This window comes from Euphorbia lathyris, chromosome 10 (assembly GCF_963576675.1).
Source record: "Euphorbia lathyris chromosome 10, ddEupLath1.1, whole genome shotgun sequence".
Classification (NCBI taxonomy): Eukaryota; Viridiplantae; Streptophyta; class Magnoliopsida; order Malpighiales; family Euphorbiaceae; genus Euphorbia; species Euphorbia lathyris.
In genome coordinates this window covers 33,025,066-33,050,233 of record NC_088919.1, presented here as the reverse complement: position 1 = coordinate 33,050,233, position 25,168 = coordinate 33,025,066, and the positions used below count along the sequence as shown (strand labels likewise).

The following is a 25,168-nucleotide window of genomic DNA, read 5'->3' as shown; positions in this document are numbered from 1 at the left end:
GTTCAAAGGTGCAAATCCGTGACTTGTTTGTGTTAGATTGTATTTTTAAGAATTTGACCATTGATAGTATTGGAATGATATTTACTAATTTGGTCCGAGCTTCCGCTTCACGTAATAAGCAAGTGCCAATGGGTAATTTAATTACCGGTATTGTTTTGGGTGCTCGGGGTGAATTAGCGGATTATCAAAATTTGCCTCATGTTGGTTTGCCTTCCTTGGATATCACGACACTTCAAAGAGCCCATTTGTTGAAAAAATTGGGACCACCCGCATTTATATCATACGAGGATCGTACAAGATGTATTTTTGCTACTTTGGGTGGTGAAGCTTCAAGTTCGCAAGGATTAGGTGCCCAAGAAGATGATGAGGAACATGATGAGGAATTTTATTAAGAGGAGGAGGAGGAGAATGTTGATGCAAATGCCCAAGAGCAAGCAAATGAGGAACCAAATATTGAAGAACAGGTTGGATGGCAACGTGTTTTGACACAAATGAACGAGAATAACCGTCAAATGCATTTGCGGTTAGATGAAGTCATTACCAACAATACCGAAATGAGTTTGAGGATAAACACGGTGGATGCCAATATCACTACTTTGAGACGTGAGCACAAATCTACTCGTCGCCGGTTGCTATCTCTCTTCCGACGCCAAGGAGTTTGGACTACGCCTTCACCACCGAGTTCACCTGATAGGTTTTATCCTTTCTATCTTTAACTCATTTTCGTTATTATTATATTATGTTAAGTTTGGTACAATATTTCTAATTATGTTTGGTACATTTATATTTATTATTATGTTTGAATGTTCTCGTACCATATTTTTAATTCACATTCGTATGATTTAATTTCGTACTATTTTCGTGTTTTATCAATTTTTGCACCAATTAGGACATGGTCCAAATTAAGTGTGGGAGGAGATATTTCATATTCGTTTTAATTTTAAGTACGAATGAATGCAACGAATGAGAATGAATGCTATTTATTTAAGTATAAAAGCATGTTGATATTAATGATTAAGTAATGTATATAATGCAACATTTTTATAAACAGAAATGCAACATTTTTATATTAAGTGCGACATTTTTTTTCAAAAAACAATGACATTTTTCATAAACATAAATTTTTGTTAAGTATATATTTCATATGTTTCAACAATTCAATTTTCAAAATAATGTTTAACATATTTTAAGGTTATCATTATCGTTAGAAATAATATTTCTATACAGGCAATATCATTTTGAAATATTTTTACAAATCTCCGAAACGATTTTATCAAAACAAAACATCTCGAGTAAATATATATAAGTAAAAAAATTTTAGTTTCAAATCTCTATTTTATATCATGAGTACATGATAGATATAAATCTTATTTTCAATTTTCAATTAGGTTTATAGGCATAAATCAAACTAACAACTTTAGCTTTTTAGCTCGGTATGATTTTCGTCTTACATTAAAAACCAATTGAAGTTTTTAAGGAAACTTTAGCCATAATACATGTTGAATTTCAAGTCAATATAGGATGAATGTGCTATTTTTCTTTCCCAATTTTATTTTCATGTTAATTAAATCGAGTAATCGTACTCTTAACTTTTGGCCACGATTGAGACCAACCTTATCACAATCGAGGTATGAAAGGAAAGAAAAAGTAAACAAACGGTACTTTTGGCCACGATTGCGACCACCCTTATCACGGTCGAGATATGAAAGGAACGTTAGAAATTAAAGCAAAATTAAATGTGTTTAAAGTTTTAAGTAACGATTGCGTCCACCCATGACATGGTCGGTACCTCTTAAACGAACACAAAAGTAAATTAATTCATATAAAGTCACGGACGAGACCACCCTTATCACAGGCGTGACTAAGTAAATATATTAAACCTAAGTCCTTAATAAATCTATATTTGTAATAGTTTAGGTTTGGGAAAGGAAATTTTGTGCTTTGAAATGCCTTGTGACGAAAGATTCAAAAACATGCGTGCTTACACCGTCCCGAATACTTCAATATAAAAATTGAGATACAAGACGAATGATATATCTCTTTTACACTAGCTAGTTTGATACTTTGCGTATAAATTTACCATGAAAAGTTTTTCTTTCGGTTTAACTAATTTAAAGAGGAATATATGGATATATGTTCTATTTATAAAGAGATTGATTAAAGAATAAATTCGGTGAAATTTTGCGCGGGACTAGCAAAAGCTTAAGTGTGGGAGTTTGCCCAAAATATACCTTAAATATCATATATAAATACGTTAAATTTACATTAAAATCGTGCTAATTATATTCATTTAGATTACTTTTACGTCTTTATATACTTCTTTGATGCAACGTACTTAATTATTTTGTTAAATCCAAATAGGAGCTAAAACGGATCTAAAATGAGGGAAAAACCTAAGTTACGTGCCAAAAATACATATTAATCAGAAGACCGACTCAAGGAGACAAGAAGCAGCCGAGAGACGGGGAAAATGTCCCTATCGCGACTGATATTCTCAAAATCTCAGTCGCGACACGCTAATGCCAGTCACCAAAAATTCGAAGTTTTTCAGCCTTCTTCCGTGCCCCCTGTCGCGACTGAGATTCTCGGAATCTCAGTTGATACAGTGAAGAATTCTGCACAACTTTCACATGTCAGAAATCCAAAAAAATGCATCTGTTCGTTTAGATAAAAGCGACCCTTCACCAGCGGACACGATCCTTCAATTACAACCATTCACCAACTATAAATAAGTGATTCATTTCAGAATTCAAGAGTTGGAAAAATTAGAGAAATTATAGTTTAGAGAGTTGTTATTATGTTCTGATTCAGAAAAGAGTTAGAAGTTTAGATACATTTATGTAAAAACAAACTTGATGTACACAAGTTGTTCTTAGATTAGTTATAAACACAGTAGTGATTAGTTTAGTTTCAAAGATTGTTCATAGACAAGTTCTCATTCTGGTAGTGGACCTAGCGGTCTCTATTCCGAAGATTCAGCAAGAAGAACTAACGGCTGAAGCGCAAAAGGGTCTGACAAACCTACGGAGTTTAAGGGAAAGATTGACAACCAGGATCTCAAAGTTTTCGTCAAAATGCTATCCATATTTCTTCCTCTCTGTTAACTTGTGTAGATTAACAATTCATCAATAATACATTTATCTTATTCAATATATTCTTCTTGTTGTTATTTTGATGTTGTTCTGATAAAATGATTTTCAAAATGATAAACTGGTGTTTTTATTAAAACGTTTTATACAATTATATTTACAAAGAAACTTTGTTGAACACTTGAAAGAATTAGTTTTTACGGATGATATGATCGTTAGCGCGGCTTATCGGATATAAAATACTAATTTGATTAAGGTAGAAATCTGCTCCGATCCAGAGAGATTTCTACAGTTCGAAGCCATTTAATTGCATAAATTCTTGAATTATTACATGTTCATAATCTTACCAAAGCTATAGTTGCTTTATTTGCTTAATGCGAATAAGTTTTATACATACTTCTATTTCACGAAAGCTTCTGGCTTGTGATTAATTCTCAAGACAGAATTGTACTCTAAGTTAATATAACATTCTCATCTAATCCTAATTAATCCAAACCAATACAATTAATTAAACGATTTTCTTAAGGTTAAACCTAAAGACGTGAATAAAACTAAATTAAAATAAGTTTTAGTTAAAAAGCGTTCCCTGTGGGTTCGATATCTTTTATTACTACAAGCGTATACCGTGCACTTGCAGAAATCGCTCAACAATTACATCATCTCTCTCTTCCCTTCTCTCTTTTATATTTTTTCTTCTTTCTATCTATTCCCTCTCCTCTTTTTTAATTTGTCTCCCTAAAATCAATTTAATTAACAAAAGAAACTCTTTTTTTATGATGATCATGCTCAACATCTGAATAAGCATGTGAAATTGAATGCCAACGAGATTGTTGTTGGAGATTAGAATGATCAGTTTCAGACACTCCTGGAATATCTCTTATAGTATCCTCAGCTGCGTTATAATGATCAAAGGTCGAAACCTTTTCATCCAATATAGCCAAAGGTTGGGATTTTTTTTATCGGATCTGTGTTTTTATCTTCCAATTTGGAAAACCCAATTTGGGATTTCTTTTAAACCATTTAAATCATAGTTCTTGACATGAACAACTAAGCTTTGATCATTATTATCTCTTTGAGCTCGGCTTTCAAGCTCAAGCCTGCTAGAAGGAACTATACGGCTAAAACTAGAATTAGAAGAGTCAAAATGTGGATTAACAAAGTTTCTAAATCTTCCATAAGTATGCCCCAGATAAAAATCATTCGCCGATCTTTTAAAAACTCGAGAGTTATTCGGCGGAGTAACGACGGTGGTTGTCCATGGGCTAAAAACTACACCTAAATAGCGGTTATCTTGCCACCCAGATGGCTGAAACTGCTAGGATAACTCAGCCTGCCATGAAACATCATCATCAGCAGCAAAAGGAGTGGTCGGACGGAGAGGACGACAAGGTCTCCGGGGAGTGAAAGTGTGGGATGATTCCGTTGAAGTGAAGTGTGTGAATGACTTGGAAGGATATTGTGAACTTGTTGGAGTAGTTGTATGCCTGTTTTATTGGCGACAGGTTCTGGAGGAGTAGCCGAAGTAAGAGTTGTCGATTTCAAAAGAGGAATTAACCATTGTTGGAGTGGGGAAGAAGAATAATATGATTAGATTAGGCTACATGAAAGAAATAACAAAAGGGTTCAACTTAGTGATGAACGATGAGCTGTTTATGAGAACTCTAAAAAAGAGTTCTTAATGCCATGAAAGGATTCTAAAAAAGGTCAAATAGTGTCAAAGGTAAAAAAAGAGTTTCTCTTCTTAATTAAATTGATTTGAGAGAGAGAAATTAATAAAGAGGAGAAAGAAGAGAGAGAAAGAAGAAGAAAAAATAAAAGAGAGAAGAGATTATAGAGATGGTGTAGTTGATTTTTATTTTCTATTTTGGGTTTTTTTGTATGATAATTAAATAATAAGTGGGGTTAATTTATAAAATAAATAAATATAAGGACCATACTAACTCTTTTCCCTTTGACTTTTAAATACCGTTAGTCAATTTGACATGTGTTTGCTAAAGGAATGAACCTCAATGTACCATTTTATAAAATTTAAACCACAAGGGTGCCGATCGAAAATCTGTGTAACCACAATATTTTTGTACTTTTCCCTAAATAATAAAAGAAATAAATTCTCCTATATTTAATAGAGAAATATAATGCAATGATTAGGGATAAAAAAAAAAGTCTTTTCATATAAATGTTTCAATGCTCTAATTGAAATAGCTCATTAAACTGGTTTTGTTTTTCTTCTAAACTAGTTTTTGGCCCATACGATGCACGAATTCATCTTAACATATAAATATTAATAAAAATATAATCTAATAATTACAATTAATGATATAAATGTGCTATATAAATTAAATATTATTATTTATTTTCACATTTACTTTAAATAATCTTTTTATAGTTAAACATAATAATATAATTAAAATTAATATATTATATATTATATTTTTATTAGTAAAAAATGAGGAAGTGACACCTCAGATACATCATTACTGTTTTATATTATATACAGATATGCAGAGAATTAGAGAGATTTTAGGGATTAATTTAAATTTTGTAGAACTCTTAAATATAGTACGGATAAAATAATATTTTTATAGATAAATATAATATAATTAAAATTAATATATTATATATTATATTATATTTTTTTATCAGTAAAAAAGGAGGAAGTGACACCTCAGCTATATCGTTACTGTTTTATATTATATATAGAAGATATGCAGAGAATTGGAGAGATTTTAAGGATTAATTTAAATTCTGTAGAACTCTTAGATATAGTACGGATAAAATAATATTTTTATAGATAAATATAATAATATAATTAAAATTAATATATTATATTATATTCTTTATTAGTAAAAAATGAGGAAGTGACACCTCAGTTTCATAGTTACTGTTTTATATTATATATAGATATACAGAGAATTAGAGAGATTTTATGGATTAATTTAAATTATATAGAACTCTTAGATATAGTACAGATAAAATAATCTTTTTATAGATAAATATAATAATATAATTAAAATTAATATATTGTATATTATATTATATTTTTTATCAGTAAAAAAAAGGAAGTCACATCTCAGCTCCATCGTTACTGTTTTATATTATATATATAGATATGCAGATAATTAAAAAGATTTTAGAGATTAATTTAAATTCTATAGAACTCTTAGATATAGTACAGATAAAATAATCTTTTTATAGATAAATATAATAATATAATTAAAAATTAATATATTATATGTTATATTATATTTTTTATCAGTAAAAGGAGGAAGTGACACCTCAGCTCCATCGTTACTGTTTTATATTATATACAGATATGCAGAGAATTAGAGAGATTTTAGGGATTAATTTAAATTATGTAAAACTCTTAGATATAGTACGGATAAAATAATCTTTTTATAGATAAATATAATAATATAATTAAAATTAATATATTAATTTTTTTTATCAATAAAAAAGGATGAAGTAACACTTCAGCTCCATCGTTACTGTTTTATATTATATATAGATATGCAGAGAGTTAGAGAGATTTTAGGGATTAATTTAAATTCTGTAGAACTCTTAGATATAGTACGGATAAAATAATATTTTTTTATAGATAAATATAATAATATAATTAAAATTAATATATTATATATTATATAATAATTTTTATCAGTAAAAAAGGAGAAAGTGACACCTTATCTCCATCATTACTGTTTTATATTATATATATATATATATATATATATATATATATATATATATATATATAGGGGTGAGATCGAGCGTGACAATGGTTTAAGTTGTGACAATGAGCTTATTGTGTGATATAACAAAACTACGTAATTTTGATGATAATTAAAAAGGGAATGCGGCAAATTCGTAAATAAAATGAAAGAGATGATAGAGAAAATTGTTTTATTTTTTTCTTTAAAATGTATTTTCCCAACTTTTCCAATCTCGTTTTTCAAAAAATTTTATACCGTTGGGCTCGTCTTAATTAAATGGTCATTTTAAGATCCATGAAGCTCAAGTAAAAAAAATTCTGGTGAACGGAATCCGGGTGGGCGTTTTCCTGCGAGAAAAAAATTACCCAAAAAATTCTCAAAAAATTTCAGAAAATGTAAAACATTATTCTAAGAAACTTTAATTCTTGGGTTGAAATGTGATTTCTTACGGTTTAGTCCCAATAAAACGTTTTCCTTAATTTTATCCATTTTACATACTTCAACAATTTTTTGAGACTTTACCGTAAGAAATCCCGCTTCGACCCAAGAATTAAAGTTTCTTAGAATAATATTTTATATTTTTTGGAATTTTTTGAAAATTTTCTGGGTATTTTGTTTCTCGCCAGAAATTTTTTTTACTTGAACTTCAGGGATCTTAAAATGACCGTCTAATTTAGACGAGTCTAATAGTATAAAATTTTTTGAAAACCAAGGTTAGAAATGTCGGGAAAATGTATTTTAAAGAAAAAAAATAAAACATTTTTCTCTTGGAACAATACAAGTATTATGTTGGAACAAATGATACACTGATTTGGAACAATGTAAGTAGGACAAAAAACGTGTCCAGAAAATTATTGAAAAATTCAAAAACATGCAAAACATCATTTTAAGAAACTTTAATTCTTGGCTCAAAGCGAAATTTCTTACAGTTTTGACCCAATAAATTGTTGAAGCATGTAAAATGGATAAAATTAAGGAACAAGTTTTATTGGGACTAAACCGTAAGAAATCCCGCTTCAACCCAAAAATTAAAGTTTCTTATAGAATAATGTTTTACATTGTTTGGAATTTTTTAAGAATTTTCTGAGTATTTTTTTTCTCGCCAGAAAACGCCCACCCAGATTCCATTCACCGGAATTTTTTTTACTTGAGCTTCAAGAATCTTAAAATGACTGTCTAATTTAGACGAGTCTAATAGTATAAAAAATTTCGAAAAACGAGGTTAGAAATGTCAGAAAAATGTATTTTAAAGAAAAGAAATAAAACAATTTTCTGTTGGAACAATATAAGTATTATGTTGGAACAAATGGTACACTGATTTGGAACAACGTAAGTAGAACAAAAAATATGTCCAGAAAATTATCAAAAAATTCCAAAACATGTAAAACATTATTTTAAGAAACTTTAATTCTTGGCTTAAAGCGAGATTCCTTACATTTTTTATCCAACAAATTGTTGCAGCGTGTAAAATTGATAAAATTAAGAAAAACATTTTATTGGGACTAAACCGTAAGAAATATCGCTTCGACCCAAGAATTAAAGTTTCTTAGAATAACGTTTTACATTTTCTGGATACTTTTTTTCTCGCCGGAAAACGTCCACCCGGATTCCGTTCACCGGATTTTTTTTTACTTGAGCTTCATGGATCTTAAAATGACCGTTTAATTAAGACGAGTCCAACGGTATTAAATTTTTTGAAAAACGAAGTTGGAAAAGTTGGGAAAATGCATTTTAAAGAAAAAAAATAAAACAATTTTCTCTTTCCTTTTATTTACAAATTTGCCACCTCATTTTGGTTAATTACAAAATTGGTCATTGTCACACAATAAGGCTTGTCACACCATAAGAAATGTGTCACACATGATCTCTCCTCTATATATATATATATACAGAATTACAGAGATTTTAGGGATTAATTTAAATTATCTAGAACTCTTAGATATAATACGGATAAAATAATCTTTTTATAGATAAATATAATAATATAATTAATATTAATATATATTGCATTATATTATAATTTTTTTCAGTAAAAAATGAAAAAGTGACACCTAAGCTCTATCGTTACTATTTTATATTATATATAGATTAGCGGTTTGAACCAAATCCATTATCTTAAAACACTTTTCACCAAACAGCACTATTAGGGAATTTGTCTAATCAAACCTCTGAACCAAATCCATTATCTCAAAACACTTTTCACCAAACAGCACTATTAGGGAATTTGTCTAATCAAACCTCTAAAAAGTGGTCCAAAACTCTAATTTTATTCTAAACTCCATTTTACCAAACATGATCAAAGACAAACAACTAATTGCAACAAGAGTAACAATTATAAGCTAACTGAAACATGGAGTGGGTATTTGTTTCAAATTTGAGCGCTTCACTCTAAATTGTAAGAAATCTAGTATTTAGTTAAATTTATAAAAACCTCCATTTAGTTTTTTTTTATCTTGGAAACAAGAATGTTTTAGAGTTTTTCAAGAAAAGCTATTAGCTTTTCATAAAAACATATTTATAGTTATTTAAAATTTTGATAAAATTATATTTCTTATTTCCATAATACATGTGTTTTTAATTCTTATCTTTATAAATTATTATCGAAAGAACAAGCATTGCTCTGTTCAATAAATTATTATTTAGTTATTTAAATTATTTTATTAATTTATGTATTATATTTTTTTTATATAATTTAATGGCTTAATGCATATTTACTAGTAGTTTTTAGGGAAAATCCAAAAATAAACCTTTTGGTTACACATGTTTTCGAACAATACTCATGCAGTTTAACAGTTTGCAAAATGGTACCTTAAGGTTCAGTGCGTTAGCAAACACGTACTAAATTGACTAACGGTGTTAAAAGTCAAAGGAAAAATAGTTAATTTGGTCCTTATATTTATTTATTTTATAAATTAACTCCCCTTATTATCTAATTATTACAAACAAACCCCCAAATAAAAAATAAAAATCAATTATACCATCTTCTCCATTTCTTTGATTTCTTATTTTTTCTTCTTCTTCTTCTTCTTCTCCTTCTCTCTTCTCTCCTAATTTTTCTCTCTCTAAAATCAATTGAACCACCAAACAAACTGTTGGATCAAATAAATAAACTTTCACATGTAACAGAGGAAAAGTATAATTGATGGAAGCAAATTCTCTTTTAATTCTCTTGCCTTACTACTTGTATCGATATGTATTTATAGATTACAGACATGACTCTTAGTAAACAACATTAACTCTCTATAAATGCAGATACAGGTACAGATACAGAAATGACTCTTGGATAATACACTAAACCAAATTAAAGACTATTAATTATAAGTTTATTATTTCAACACACCCCCTTAAACTTATAATTTTTTATCCCTTAGTTACTCCAAGAACAGTTTTTGATCTGCTACATTTTCGAACTTCATCATTATTGGCCTCTTCACTCCGGGCTTCCATCATCCTCATTATTATCTCCATCGTTTTCTTCGAACTTGATTGTTATTGACCTCATCACTGAGTCTTCCATCATCCACATTATCATCTCCATCGTTTTCTTCTTCCTCCTCATCATCATCGTCTTCCCAATCATCTTCATCAGTACCATCAACATCACTATTATCATTGCTAACTAGTATTTTGGGTTTTGGATAAGGCACATAATTAGTGCACCTTCTACATGAACTTGACACAATGTTATTCATGTTAATGCCCTCGAGCTCTTTCACTCCTTCCTTTCTCTTTTTAACTTCCTTGATGTCTTTGGGAAACATCTCACTTGGTTCCTTCATTAACTCTACTTCACATTTGTTCTCTGGCACATGTTTGATTTTATCAGAGGTTTTCTCAATACCTTCTGCACTTCTGTTGTCCTTTGCTTCTTCTTCCGCATGCTTGCTTTGCTTCTCGCTCGATGCTTTGACTTCATTTTCAATCCTCTTCCTCTTTTTAGATAATTCAGAATTTTGCACCTTTTCCTTTGCACCAATGTTCTTCTTTGGTTTTACTTCATCTTCGTCATCCTCATCACTATCGCCGTCTGAAGACTCTGAATTCTCATTAACCCATAGAAATACCTCATCTAACAGATTGCCTATATATTTTTGGTATGGATCAAATGCAAATTTATCAAGTCCAAATTTTTTCTCTAAAATTCGACAAAGACTGATCGTTGTAACTTCCTCACAATTGGCTTTAATATAAGAAGCTTTATTCCACATGGCCTTGCTAATGTTGCTCTTACTTGGAACTTCTTTCTTCTTACTGACTGGATCAATTTTTGGTAAAAGACCCATCACAGGAGAATCTTCAATTTTCTCCTCATCATCAGATACATGTCCTTGTACCTTAATTTCTCCTAAATCCTCAGAATTCTCATCATCATCATTTTCTAAGGATTCCACCAGACATTGCACGACAAATCTCTTCTGTACATCCAATGTATATTTCTCCAATCCCAAATCATTTTCCAACAACCTTCTTATCCCCTCGAAGGTCAAAGAATCAACATGTTCTTTGATGTCATTGATGCAACAACACACAACATTCCAAATCTGCGACTTGATCTCCCATGAACCAATCATGATTTCTCTTTTCATCATGATTCTCAATTTTCAGGAGAATTTTTGTCTGGCTCTGATACCAATTTGTTGGATCAAATAAATAAACTTTCACAGGTAATAGAGGAAGAGTATAATTGATGAAAGAAAATTCTCTTTTTAATTCTCTTGCCTTACTACTTGTATTGATAGATATTTATAGATTACAGACATGACTCTTAGTAAACAACATTAACTCTCTATAAATGCAGATACATGTACAGATACAGAAATGACTTTTGGATAATACACTGAACCAAATTAAAGACTATTAATTATAAGTTTATTATTTCAACACAAACATCCCCATTATTCCACCTTACACATTAACTGATGGATGTCGTGATGAATCTTCAAAGGAAGCCTCTTGACCCTATTCTTATAATCATCCTGCTTAAACGACCCTTGCCTAAAGTACTATTCGGAAAAAAAGTAACTCCAGAAATGTTGATTTCATTTCTAAGACGTGGTTATAAAAGTCAGGGAAAACATCATATACTATGTTTGCTTAGGATGTCTTTATAGTCTGGAGGCATACAACTTAACCCAAATTTCAAGGTAACTGGTTCAGATGCTTTGATAAATTTGTTATTTGGCAAATGCATATATTATGGTAAGAATCACTAGGTTGGGGCCATTGTTTGGTCATCTTTTTTTTTCTGGAAAGAACAAAATATTTGGACATCTTTTATCTTTAATTACATGGATCGGTTATGAAAGACTATTTTATGCAGGTTGCAACTTACAAAGGCCAAGGAAGAATAGGAGAATTTGGGTTCCGAAATCCACAATGGGTAGATGGTGAACTTCTCCAACTTAGTGGGAAGGTAACTAAACTTCGATCTGAAGATGTTTGTCAAGTATTTACATATTCCTCCTTATGAACCCAACCGCAAATCGCAACGGAACTTATTTGGTTGAACCTCTTGTTCTCTCTTTTGTCTTCCTTTGAAGATGCATCACGACATCCATCAGTTAATGCGTAAGGGTGGAATGTGTTTGTTATTGATTTTAGAGAAAGAAAAATGAGAAGAGAAGAGAGGGAAAGAAGAAAAAAAATAAGAAATTATTTTTTTTGATAAAAAAAAGAAATTAAAGAGACGAAGAAGATGGTATAATTGATTTTTATTTTTTATTTTGAGGTTTGTTTGTGATAATTAGATAATAAAGGAGTTAATTTATAAAATAAATAAATATAAGGACCAAATTAACTGTTTTCCCTTTGAATTTTAACACCGTTAGTCAATTTAGTATGTGTTTGCTAACGGAATGAACCTCAATGTACCATTTTGCAAACTTTTAAACCACATGAGTGTTACACATGGTTTATTTTTGTACTTTTCCCTATTTTTTACCTATTGGGACCCTGAACTTTTAAAATAACATATTACACATTTACAGTTGACTTTAAAAATCTATTACACATTTATAGTTGGTTTTAAAAACCTATCACACACTTACAGTTGGTTCATTTGGACCTCCTACACACAAAATCGTTGATTTGTCATCTTTGACAGATGAGGCGATACAGAACGAACTCACACCTGCACACACACATCAAACTCCGAAAATCATTAGTCCAAAGGCTAAATTGACCTACCAGTCTTTGGATGTGAGAAAAAAACTCCTTTTGGTGTGACTTTTGGTGGATCAATTGGCCGAAATAAATAAGGTGAAGTTCAAGCGTGTGCTATTTTGGCGATATTTTGCCTAAAAACACTCAGAAATGGCTAGAAACTACAAAAATAAATAAAACGAGTGTGAAAACTAAATAAGAAGTACAAATGCATAAAACTGTGAGAAACACTCGCTTATTAGCCAAAACTAATCAAAACTACCCTAAAAACCGTACCTAAAGATAGAGGTTTTTGACCCCTATCAAACCTCCTCGCACTAAAAACTTTACTTGTCCCCGAGTAAACTAAAAACTAAACTCGCAATCACTGGCCAAGCTAGAAAAACCTCCTGGCTTGAGTAGGTGTCAGACACAATTTCAAGCATCTATAATTACATGCATTCGGAAACGCAAATTAGAGATACGATGTCCAAAAGCCGCAGTTCAATTATCACATGTCATATTTTTAAGAAGAGGACACATGTTCAATGAAACGAGCTTAAGGGATAGCTAAGTAAACACCTCACCATTTGTAGTTCACTTAATTCACACAATTTTTAGGTGGCTTAAGTGTTTACTCTCGGCTTCTGTTCCTGCTCAAAATTACGGTGAGTTTGCACGTTCATCTGAGTACCTTTACTTTGCTACTTGACTCCGACAGTATCAAAAACAGCCTCAAAAGTGGGTTGCAATGTGGTTAGAAAGGGTACAGGTAAGTAAAAAGGGTTAAGAATTTTAGCACTAGAAAAACAAGGTATAAATGGCTTTTAGCAAACACAAAGGGAACGAGCTTTTATTATTTTATTTCTTTTCTTTTCTTTTCTTTTCCTTTTCTCTTTTTTTCGAGACTTTGATTCAAAAGTCGGGGGATGATGTTTCCCCCTATGCTTGTCTCTTTTCCTTTCTTTTCTCCTTTTTTTCTGGTGTGGACCGTTTGATTGGTCCTTTTAAGCAAATGTGCTCATTCACCTTTTAGCCTTTTGGCTCACTTTTAAAAATGCCATAAAGAAAGGAAAAGTGCTAAATTAAAAACAAAAACTTTATTCGAGTTGTAAAAATATGGGTTAAGGAACAAACTTAGTGATAGTTTGAAAAAATATGGGTTAGGAAAGAAGAAAAACTATAAACTACACAAACTAAGGCTCAAAGGGGCTTTCTAGAGTTGATGAAAAAGACAAAAATAAGGTAAAGAAAAAGGTCAATGCTAAGGAGGCTTGTTTCGTCGTTTACTGTCTCATATCAGTGCGTGTAGACTCAACTCAGTACTTAGTGCAAAATCTATAATTTCTCACAAGTCAAAGCATACACACAAAAATGTCAAGAAAAAGAGCTTTTTGGTGTTCGCTCTTGGGCTCAAATACAGCTCACATGTATTTTGTGCTTATTAGTTCTCCCAAGCTTAATTTTAATATCACATGCCTTCAATTCTTAATTTATCTGCCTAAGTAATGATTTTAGCATTTCTTTCAAATTAGGGTCTAGATGTGATCTTAGCTCATGCTTTTACAGATACAAGGATTATGTCCTACACCTACTCTATTTAGCATGCAATATTTGATTCGATTCTCAATTCCTAGGGACAAATAATGAAGTTTAACTTCGAATGAAGTGGACTTTTAGGCCCGTAAACAAGCAAAGCATATGAAAACACTCAAAATACCTTAAAACTAAACTAGACACGATGCAACAAAAATTTAAAAATATAAAGATTTTTGTAAGTTTGTCTACCCCTCCTCCTCACACTTAAAATTTGCAATAAGTTCTAACATTGCAATTTTTGATCAAGAAAGTGCAAAATGTAAAGAGTTAGGGTGGAGAAGACAACTCATTGATTACATTGCAATCACTAAAAACTTGATGATTGGCGTTGCCTTAATTTTTTTCTTTGAATAAATAAACAGAAATTTATAATTGAAAAAAAATAAAAACAAACCTGAAAAGTTTAATTAAAACTTGGACTGCCTCCCAAAAAGCGCTACTTTATAGTCAGTTAGCTCGACATAGAATTCCTTCCTAGGTGTAAGCTTCTATTCGTGTTAGGAACTCGAATTCCTTAATAAATAATCCTTACCTACAAAATGGATTATGAGCCTTAAATGAGTTTAATGAAAATAAGAGGCCAAATTTAAATAGATTATGAAAAAGTTTGGTTTGCTCCCTTTTGGATTCCCTTGGTAGGTCAAAGAGAATGAAAACTTCTGAACATGGAGCAAACCCAAACTTTTCTAAAGTTTGAGGAAAAGGTAGTTGATATACACAAGTTTTGATCTGATCATTTCTCTCTATCACATGATTTAGGATTTCAGATTTTAAACCGGGGTTGTTTATCGCTTCTGGTTCCTCACTTACCTTGAGTGATACATGGGACAATGGACTTGGTTCTACCTTTTTGTCGTTCCTCAAGGAGATGGCTTGAGCTGATTCCCTTTGTGGGATTTTTATGTTTTCCTTTTTGCTCGGGAGAGCATCTCGGCATTGCTCTTGCATCTCATGGTTTATTTAAGCCAATCGGTTGCTCAAGTTCTTACTAAGCGCCTCATTGTTTACAATTTGGGCTAACATCTCTTGCAAAAGGGACATCACTTTATCTTGTGACCTAGAAGGTTATGGAAGAACTTGGCTTGCTTGTTCGTAAGGAAACATTCCCAATTTGTTTTCCTTGTGCTCATTGACAACCCCATTTGGAGGTCTCAACATGTTAGGATCCGTAGGACAGATTTGAGTGTTGAGGTCTCCTCCAATCATTATAGTAGAAATTGTAAGAATTGGGGTTAGAATTGTACCTTTGGTGATTACCCACAAAATTTACACTTTTATTGGTGTTGAAGCTCAATTTTGCCATCAAGATATCCATTTTCTTATTTAACTCGCCCATGGAGGGATTGGGAGCCTCATTCTCAAGGGCATGAATGTGTTGTCTTGATGGGACAGTAAACTATTGCCACTTGATTCTTTCTTGCCAATTCATTGATCAAAGAATGCTGAGAAAAAGTGAAGTTCTATAGCACAAAAGTTCATAAGTAAAATTTTACAGTTATGGAAACAAAATTTAACAAGTATAAAATTAAAACTCACAGCTATAAAGGTTTAACAAGTATAACGAAGGTTTATAACTATAAGATTTAAAGAGAACAAGTCTATGTCTATGAATATATAAAGCAAAACAAATCAAAAGAAATTACAGCTATAGAGTTAATTAGAGTTTTATGTTTACACAAACAAAAGTCAAAAACTATAATCACAACTAAAAAATTACAACTATAAACAATAAGCTAATGAATCTAGGTTAAAATTATAACCACAAGATAAACTAGAACTACCAACAAGTGTGTAATGTGCAGATTTTTATACTTATAAAACAGAAAATTCAGATTTATAAATGAAATTAAATTAAACTGTTGTGAACAAATATATGAAGATATAAACAAATATAAAAAAGTTGTAATATAAACAGTTATATACAAATAGAACACCTAAAGCAACAATTTCGACCTTTGGTTCGATATTGCTGGAAAATAAATCCCAAACAACGGCACCAAAAACTTGATACGCCTCGAACTGTTGCTCGAAAGCTCACTAAGGGATAAGTATACCCCGTCGTTACCAAGTAATAAATCTGGACAAGTCCAGGTATCAAATCCACAGGATTTATACCGCAAATACCAAACTACTAGGCTTCTAATTTTATCTAGGTGATGGGGGGTTTAGATTGAGTTTTATTTAAGTTAAACCTACTCCTATCTAAGTTAAATCTACTCCTAAGTGATCTTTAGCAAGGTAATTTAACATGGAATTGGATGGAGTGATGCGATAACACTAATCCTAACCTAATTTAACATTTAATTGTCAACCTAATCTGAGTTGCTTAAGCCTAAGGCGATTAAACCTATTTATCCTTCTAGGGTTCCTAGTTCATTATTCCATTGTCAGGCCAAAACTAGCTCTTTAGTTCAGCAATTTTGGTCTTACCAACTATAAGGTTGTCAATCTTATAGGTTATTCGATTAGGGTTAATCAAATTCGACTCGCAATATGAACCTAGATGATATTTGGATATTTGAATGATTTAAACCAATTAGGTAAAGCATAAACAGAAAAGGAATAACAATCAATTGGAGAAACCAATACTTGAAATTAGATTAAAGATGAAAAGAATTATTTGTCACGATGTTACAATTAGCCTAGGATTCATGGAAAAGATCTAAGGAAAACAGGAAATAAAAGAGAAGAAATCCCTTTTAGGGAACCTCTCGACCAAGCAATCGTCTTCCTAGGACTGAAGGATGAACAACCTTGAAGAATCCCCTGGAGCGCGGTGGTGCAGTTCTTCAATGGCAGACGGAAGAGGGATTCTCAAGGTAGGGGGTAGGTTAGTGTTTCACCCATATTTTAATTTAGGCCAATTTCGTAATTAATCTACTTAATTTGGCTCAAATTAAAATAATTAATGGAGTTGGGGGGGGGGGGGGGCAATTAGACAATTTAATTTGGCTTGGATTTGATATTATTTTGCCAATTGTATCTTTTTCGTCAAAATATATGATTTTCCATTTCAGTTTCTTTATACGTGTTATTATTTCTTACTTGCTTTGATATTGATAATTGATTATTGTGTAGATTGATTACGAACTCCGAAGTCCATTAGGATTCATATATGTGTTGCCTTACCGGAATTGACAACCTGTAAACCGTGGGAATTGACAAGCCACAGAACTTAAGAGTCTTTGCTTCTGATCCTAAGAATTAGAATCGCCTTAAGAGGGAGCTACAATCTAGGCACTTCACGGGGTTGGTCAGTTTATACGTAGTCGTCTTTGCAAGAGTAAATAATTACTTGTATATGTTCTGAAATAGTATTTATTATATGTTGTAGCTTATCATTACCTGTATCACTTCATTAGAGTTTGAACTATACAAGTCTATTTCACCCATAGTTTAGGAGTAATTTACAGTTTCACCAACTCAAATCTATAGTATTCACCGCTTAGATAAAGTATAGAACTGAGTAGTTTAATACTTGTGGGTATAAATCCTGTGGATTTGATACCTGGACTTAACCATATTTATTACTTGATAGGACGAGGTACACTTATCCCTTAGTTGCGAGAAAAGACCGCTAGTTCGGGCTTTTTCCCATCATCCATCCAAGGTGTCCAATATGCAATTATATACATAATGAGAATTTAATTTTGAGCTGACCCCTAATCATTTCGGCACTAAGGCTTTGTTGTTGTTGTAATAAGAATTTAATTGTTGTATATCAGTTTTTCTGAATGAAATATGAATGGATTGTTAGATATGTCAATTGGCATAGGAGAGATGAATCCATGTGTTGCCATTTTTCAGGTTTTATAGAAGGGAGTGTCCAGCTTTAGCTGTACTAATGCCACAATTAGTTTCGCATTTCCTTTCAGCTCTATTGAATATCTAATTATGATGATTTTAGTGATTAAAGTTCCTTGATTTGTTGCTTATTTTTGGCATCAATGGTTGAGTTTGTTGTAAAAAGCTGTTATATGAATATTCATAGTTCTGTTCATTCTATCAATGTATAAACATAAAAGTAATCTATGTTATCAATAGTTTGCTTTGTGTTTGACCTTTTCTTGGAATGATCTAGTTTTTTCTCTTGGAAAATCTAAGATGTTGCTTTGTGGCATTTCATATTTTTTTTGTCCATATCACCTGCGATGCCTTACTCTTACTCTCTTTGATTATGTTTACAGTGATGAAATATGAAGTTTTTTACTCAGTATTTGATTATTATCTCATCATAAACATTAATTATTATATCGTGTGAATATAGTAGAAATGAAGATGAACTTGAACTCTATTTTGGTAAGGATCCATCCATTTGCCCATTTGAGCAAGGTAAGTTGTCACAATCAGATGTCTCTTATTTATGTTGTTAAGTTACGAGATTGTATAGGATGTTTTAGTAAATAAAAGGCATGGATCCAAGGGGCTTATTTATCCTCCCAAATGCCATATTTATTTACTTTCGGCATATTTACAGTTTCAAAAGTCTAAAGCATCAACCTTTATCATTTTCAGTGATTAATAATGGTTTAAATGTTTGTTCTAAATAATGTTTGATGTTGAAGTTGGTCATGTAGCTACCTTTAAAGTTCATAGACTATTAAAAGTAGTTTGCAAACTTATTTACGTCCTAAATACATAACCGGGGTTGAAATAAATTATACAAGTGTATAAAAGTGGGTTATATGCATGTATGTGACTTTATGTAGGCGTTGAGATGAGTGTTTTAGTGGGGAAAGGATGTCAAAACTGAGGCCGAGGCCGTTTTGAGGGTCATGGTCGATATTTTGTTCGCTATAGGCGATTGCCATTACCTCAGAACTTCGATTCTTCGGGTTTTGGCCATTCGTTCTCATTTTGTTATCATATCACATGTTTTTAGCCTGAAATTAGTGTACATATTCTTACACGAGTTAGGAGCACACCCAGATGCATTAGGATGGTAAACCCGCGTGTGGAAACAGATGCACGAACGATGGTAATCCTGCAGACACAAAAACTATGATCGACGGTATCTTAGCTCATATGATGATACGAAATGATTTTTCTACTCCAAGCTGCCAATCACCAATTGTAGTGGCATGTCAACATGATATACCACAGAGGACGACGACCCCGCACGTGTGAAAAGAAGTATGGAGGATGGTAAACCGACGTGTGCAAACAGCTGCACGGACGATGGATATCCTGCACATACAAGAATCAATAGAATATGACTTGCGTGCCTAAGCAAAGAGGTCGAGCATTTTGACCCAGGTAATTTGCCTAACACTCACCGTGCCACTTAGCATTTAGCCAATTTTGTCATTCGAGGCTACAAAAGCCCACAATATCCCCAAAAGCGACTAAACGAGGGCAAGCTATGAGCATAGATTTTTCTAATACCCATGATGTGCACAATGTTGAAACCTAATTTTGATGAAGTTTTTGATTATGACAAAAATTACAATTAAGGAATTAGATCCCTAAAAATTCAGAAGTAAATTACAAGTTTGTTTAAGTGATTAAATTAATTAGAAGCAACATACACAAGTAAGTAAAAAGACCTTAATGAAATTAAAGGTCTAAGACGAAAGTCCAGAACCCATAAGTAGAAGCTCATGACGAAAGTCAACAGAAAACTTTCCCTTTCTAGCAAAATATCAGAAGACATAAGACTCTGTCGGTCACCCATCTCTCTTTGTCATTGTTAGCACCCGCGAAACCTGATTATCCTTTTTTAATGCTTTAATCTTGGCAAATGGGTTTCGTGTTTGACATTACACCGTCACTTAACATTTTTAAGGACGACATGATGTGTGTCCCTTCCGTTGCATGTCTTATTGTTTATTAGTTTGTTTTTATCATGTTTTCGAACTAATTTTATTATATTGAGAGTCGCCACCCGTGATTAATATTCGGGATGCTACCAAGAGGTGAAACCACAGACATCCTAACGATAATGAGAATGTGACTAAGATGCCTAGGATGGTGAAGTTGAAATTAAATCTCACTTGTCCCACCGTCACCTCTGTTTTGAAGGTCCCCAACACTTTACGCTTTAAATCAGCATATGCACGAATGAGTGTTAAAGCCAAGTGTGCTAGCATTCTCAAGGGGCAAATATTGAGAGCAAAACTGTCGTATATCATCACACAGGGTAGCACCATGTCCAACACCTCGACCCGCACATATATGGCTCGGTTATGTCCCCTTCCCTCCGTTGGTAGGTCTGTATCGGAGAAGGATATTTCCAACAGTCATTCCTCCACAATGGCTAACATGCAACTCAACACTACTAGAGAAGTCAGGTGTGCTACATCTTTCCCCCCTCTTTTTGCTTACTTTTGCTCAGTTTCACTTAAATTCACTCAGTTTCACTTGGCCATACTAAGTTGTATTTCACGAAAAAGGGTTCCGGGTGGATTCTCATTGTATCAGACTTGCACGTAAGGTTAATATGTGTACATCACAAGGATCGAAAACTGCATGCTCATAGGAGGTCATTGGAATGTGTTGGGGGTTTTCCTTTCAGTACCACATAGAATAATGACCCCGTTAATAAGTCCTCCTAGCATGAATTGAAGGAACTTACTATGGAGGAGGACGAACTCTGTCGGTACATAATCTCTATTGATTTGTCCTTTACACGGAATGAGTTTTTTGAGCATTTGCGGTAGGATATGACCTTGGTACTTCGGAGGAGGAAGGGGAGAATTGCTCTCGAAGGGTCATCTCGCTATAATAAGTTGCTTGCAAGTTATCTTCGGAGTTGTGGACCCTGAACTTCGCTGCCTCCTTACATGTAGCACATGTTATTCCAGTGTGCTAGGTTTCATGGGGCCTACGATCTTCAGACCTTTAATGTGTCAGACGGCACACACTGCTCTTTTTCTCCCGTCCTTTGCATAACCATCTACACTGATCCAACATTTGCTCTTTTCTCACCGTATGAGTATATGAATGGATCGTAGGGATTATCCCACATGGTCGGGCGGTTTCATTTGCATCATTAAGGAATATTCCCTTCTTACTATGCGTCCTCCGGATCCGATGAGTGACATTGATCAACATGTCGAGGGTGTTTCCATGGAATATTCCTTACCGCACCAATGATATCTTTGTATCCAAATAGTCTTCTAGATCATTCCTCCAAGTGGCCTGGGATAAGAACAACAGCAGATCAGAGAGGGGTCCGCGAACCCACTCCAATACCTAAGTTAGCAAGGGTAGAAGAAAGGTTGAAGATATTCAGAGTAGTTGTGTTTTGCATGTACCTTGTCTAGGTCATATGCATTTTCTATTTATAGTGTTACCAATGATATTTTTTGTCATTTTGGGAATGTACCCTGATGAGTCATAAGAAACGCGTCAACCTTCGGTTGGTTATAACATCGTCAGGTGCTGCATCCTATCATGTAGCACATGTTCTGCTATATGGCCAGGTTTCATGGAGCCAAAACCTTCAGACCTCTAGCGTGTCAGACGGCGCACACTACTCTTTGTCTCATGTCCTTTGCGTAACCGTCTACATTGATCCAACAATTTCTCTTTTCTTACTATACGTTTGTATGGATGGGTAGTATGGATTCTCTCACATGGCTGAACGTTTTCATTCGCATCATCAAATGAATATTCCTTTATTAAATCGAGCGGTTACTATGCGTCATCCAAATTTGAGGAGCGACATTGATCCACGTGATCGATTATGTTTCATGAAATGTTTCTTAAGGTATAATATTAGTTAATAAGAAAGGGAATTTTAATATAAAAATAGAATTAATTAAATATTTTAATACTTTAATTAATACATAATATAAGAATTTTGAATCACATATATAGGAAAAAGGGATACTAGTATATTTGACCTAACTTAAAAATTTAAATTATTATTTTTTCTTTATAATATGAAAAATAATCGTCGAATTCCCCGAACTTCTCGTATGCTCGATCTGGTCCGCACGATTGTCACCGCAACCAATCTAGTTTTCGGGTCCATTGATTGGGAAAAAGTATGAAATTTGGACCGCTGGATTGAAAATTTCATCATCCCAACAGAAGTTCCAGCTAAACTGCAAAGCGCTGAATTATTTCTCGTCTCCTTCTCTTTCTGTCTCTCTCCATTGATAATCGAGACTGAATTCATTTTAGAATTCGCACACCTCTCTCTCTCTCTATCTCTCTCTCGGATAGACGAGGTTGCTATTCAAAGGAGAGAATTAGCCATGGGGAGTCAACTCGGAGGTAATTCGACTCTGAGTCTTGAACGAGTCTGAAGGTCATCATCGAGGTCTTATCCTGCAGTATCAGGTTCTTTTTCTTTCCTTTGTGAATTCTATCTTGTCAAGATAATTGGGAAGTTTCGCTGTTCTTCCTGTATTATGATTTTTGCATCAAGGGTCTTTAATTGTTCTATATCCGATTTCGAGATTAATCTTTGGCTTGCTACGACTTGGGATTTCCAGATATCCCACGTTATGACGAAGTTAGGATATTTATTAAAACATTAAAATAAAATAGGATTTCATTTTTCTTTTACCTGTTTTTGTTTAATTTTTGTTAAGATTAAGTGTTTTCTGACTCGAGTTATTTAAATTTGGAGATATAGTTTGAGATTTTCCGTCTTGGGTTTCTTTATGCCTATTGGAGAAATTGGGGTTTTGGATCTGGTTTGTTGAATTGGGGTAAAGCGGAAGTATGCCATCCAGCTTTGTTCAATGGGTGATAAAGTATGTGTTTTTTACTTGAATTTGTTCAATTTTTGAAACATGTAGGGTTCTTGATCTGGGGTTGACCAGTTTGCCATGGGTGAAGAGACATCTGATACTATGAATCTTGATTTGAATCTGGGTCCGGGTCCTGAGGCAGGGTCCGGATCGGTACCAAGTGAAGCAGTTAGTTTGGATGAATGGATCGATGATCCTTTTGAGAGAATTAGGGAGGCTGTGAGAATTAGTAGTAGGGCTAGACAGCGGTGGAGATGGCGGCAAGTTCAAATTCCTCCAGAAACACATACCCTTTCTGTGGAATTGAACCAATTGATAGGAAACTCTGACAGTATGAGCACTTTACAGGCTGGTGAGGGTAGTGTAGCTGCGGAAGAAAGAACAAATGAAGTGCCTAAGATGTGTGAAAATAACAATGGGTTTTTGGAAGATGAAGTGTCAGAGAAGAAGAGTGATGTTGAGAAGGGAAATGACAGTGATGGGAGCTTTTTTGACTGTAATATTTGTTTGGATTTGGCTACCGATCCGGTCGTTACATGTTGTGGCCACTTGTTTTGCTGGCCTTGCCTGTACAGATGGTTGCATGTTCATTCAGATGCAAAAGAATGCCCAGTTTGCAAGGGAGAAGTAACTACTAAGAATGTGACCCCTATATATGGCCGTGGCAATAATACTCGTGTACCAGAGGAGGATTCAAGTCTTGAGATCCCTATTAGGCCACAAGCAAGACGGGTAGAGGGGTGGAGGCAAAATATACAGAGGAGTTCTTTTAGTTTCCCGATGGAGGAAATGATTCGACGTCTTGGAAGCCGGTTTGATTTGACTCGGGATTTGAATGCTGCTGTGCAGGATCCAAATGGCAACCGTGAAATGGGGGATAGGAACTCCATTTTAAGTAGAATTATGACACTTAGAGGAATGCGCACTGATCAAAATACTGCTCCACCTCCTGAGGACATGGTGGATTTAACTCAGAGCGGCACAAGTAGCCCTGAGACAAGGCAAGTCCGTCGGTTTCATTCGCTATTACTTCGAAGATCACAATCACAAAGGTCTTCAACCCATGCGTCCCATTCATCTGCTCTGAACTCTGCTGAAAGGTTGATCGAGGCTTATTTTCGTAACCATGCCTTAGGAAGGAATCAGGAGCAACCCCAACCTGTTGATGATAGAGATTCATTCTCAAGCATAGCAGCAGTGATAAACTCAGAGTCTCAAATGGACACTGCGGTGGAAATCGATTCTATGGGAACACTTTCAACCTCTTCTTCGAGGAGAAGGAATGATCCATCAAGAGTCTCAGATGTGGATGCTGTGGATTCTCGTGCTCCTAGAAGAAGACGATTCAACTAGGTAGGGTTCATCTAATAACTACCATGCTTTGAAAATGGTTCAAGGTATGCCAACTCATATGTCAGTGCTACCTGCACTTTATAGTTGTTCGTTCCACTCTACAAAGTTTAAACCTTCTTCCATGGATGTTAACTTTCATGAGGTGATTATATAACTTCAATGCTTTGCTGCTGCTGCTAATATGTTGTTTGAGATGATATTGTACGACATTAAGAGGCTTGTTCTCTGAATCTTATTGGAAGTTAAATTTATATAGTAATTAGGAAAATTGCTCTTGACTGTACATAGAAACTTTTCAGCTTCATTGTTCATGCAAACCTCATCTTACTTTGGTGCAAAATAGAATAAATTAATTTGCTGGTCCTAGACTATTTTATAACTTGGTGTTTCCTGTTCACTTTTTTTTTTTCCCTCTGAATGCTTACATTGCCTTCAAGATTCAACTTTGTATGATTGCTGAATTTTCTCTAGGCTGGAGGACTCTGTTGTGAAATTTAGTTTGATAATTTGAAGCCTGGCCCTGAGTAATTAGATAGGGGGGAGATTGAATTAGCATTATCATGTGTCTCCACCT

At 33.4% G+C, this 25,168-nt stretch overlaps 1 protein-coding gene across 1 annotated transcript; it reads left to right on the top strand.

Moving 5' to 3' along the window:
* Positions 1–22,638: 22,638 nt before the first annotated feature.
* On the top strand, positions 22,639–24,965 carry LOC136208828 (uncharacterized). The gene is made up of 2 exons (XM_066000081.1): positions 22,639–22,825; positions 23,290–24,965. The coding sequence occupies exon 2, from the start codon at positions 23,320–23,322 to the stop codon at positions 24,592–24,594; it is 1,275 nt and encodes a 424-aa protein (XP_065856153.1). The 5' UTR covers positions 22,639–22,825; positions 23,290–23,319; the 3' UTR covers positions 24,595–24,965.
* Positions 24,966–25,168: the final 203 nt, after the last annotated feature.

What these genes read in the sequence shown, in the direction of transcription:
- LOC136208828 (XM_066000081.1), top strand. Translation starts at nt 23,320, where the DNA reads ATGGGTGAAGAGACATCTGATACTATGAATCTTGATTTGAATCTGGGT.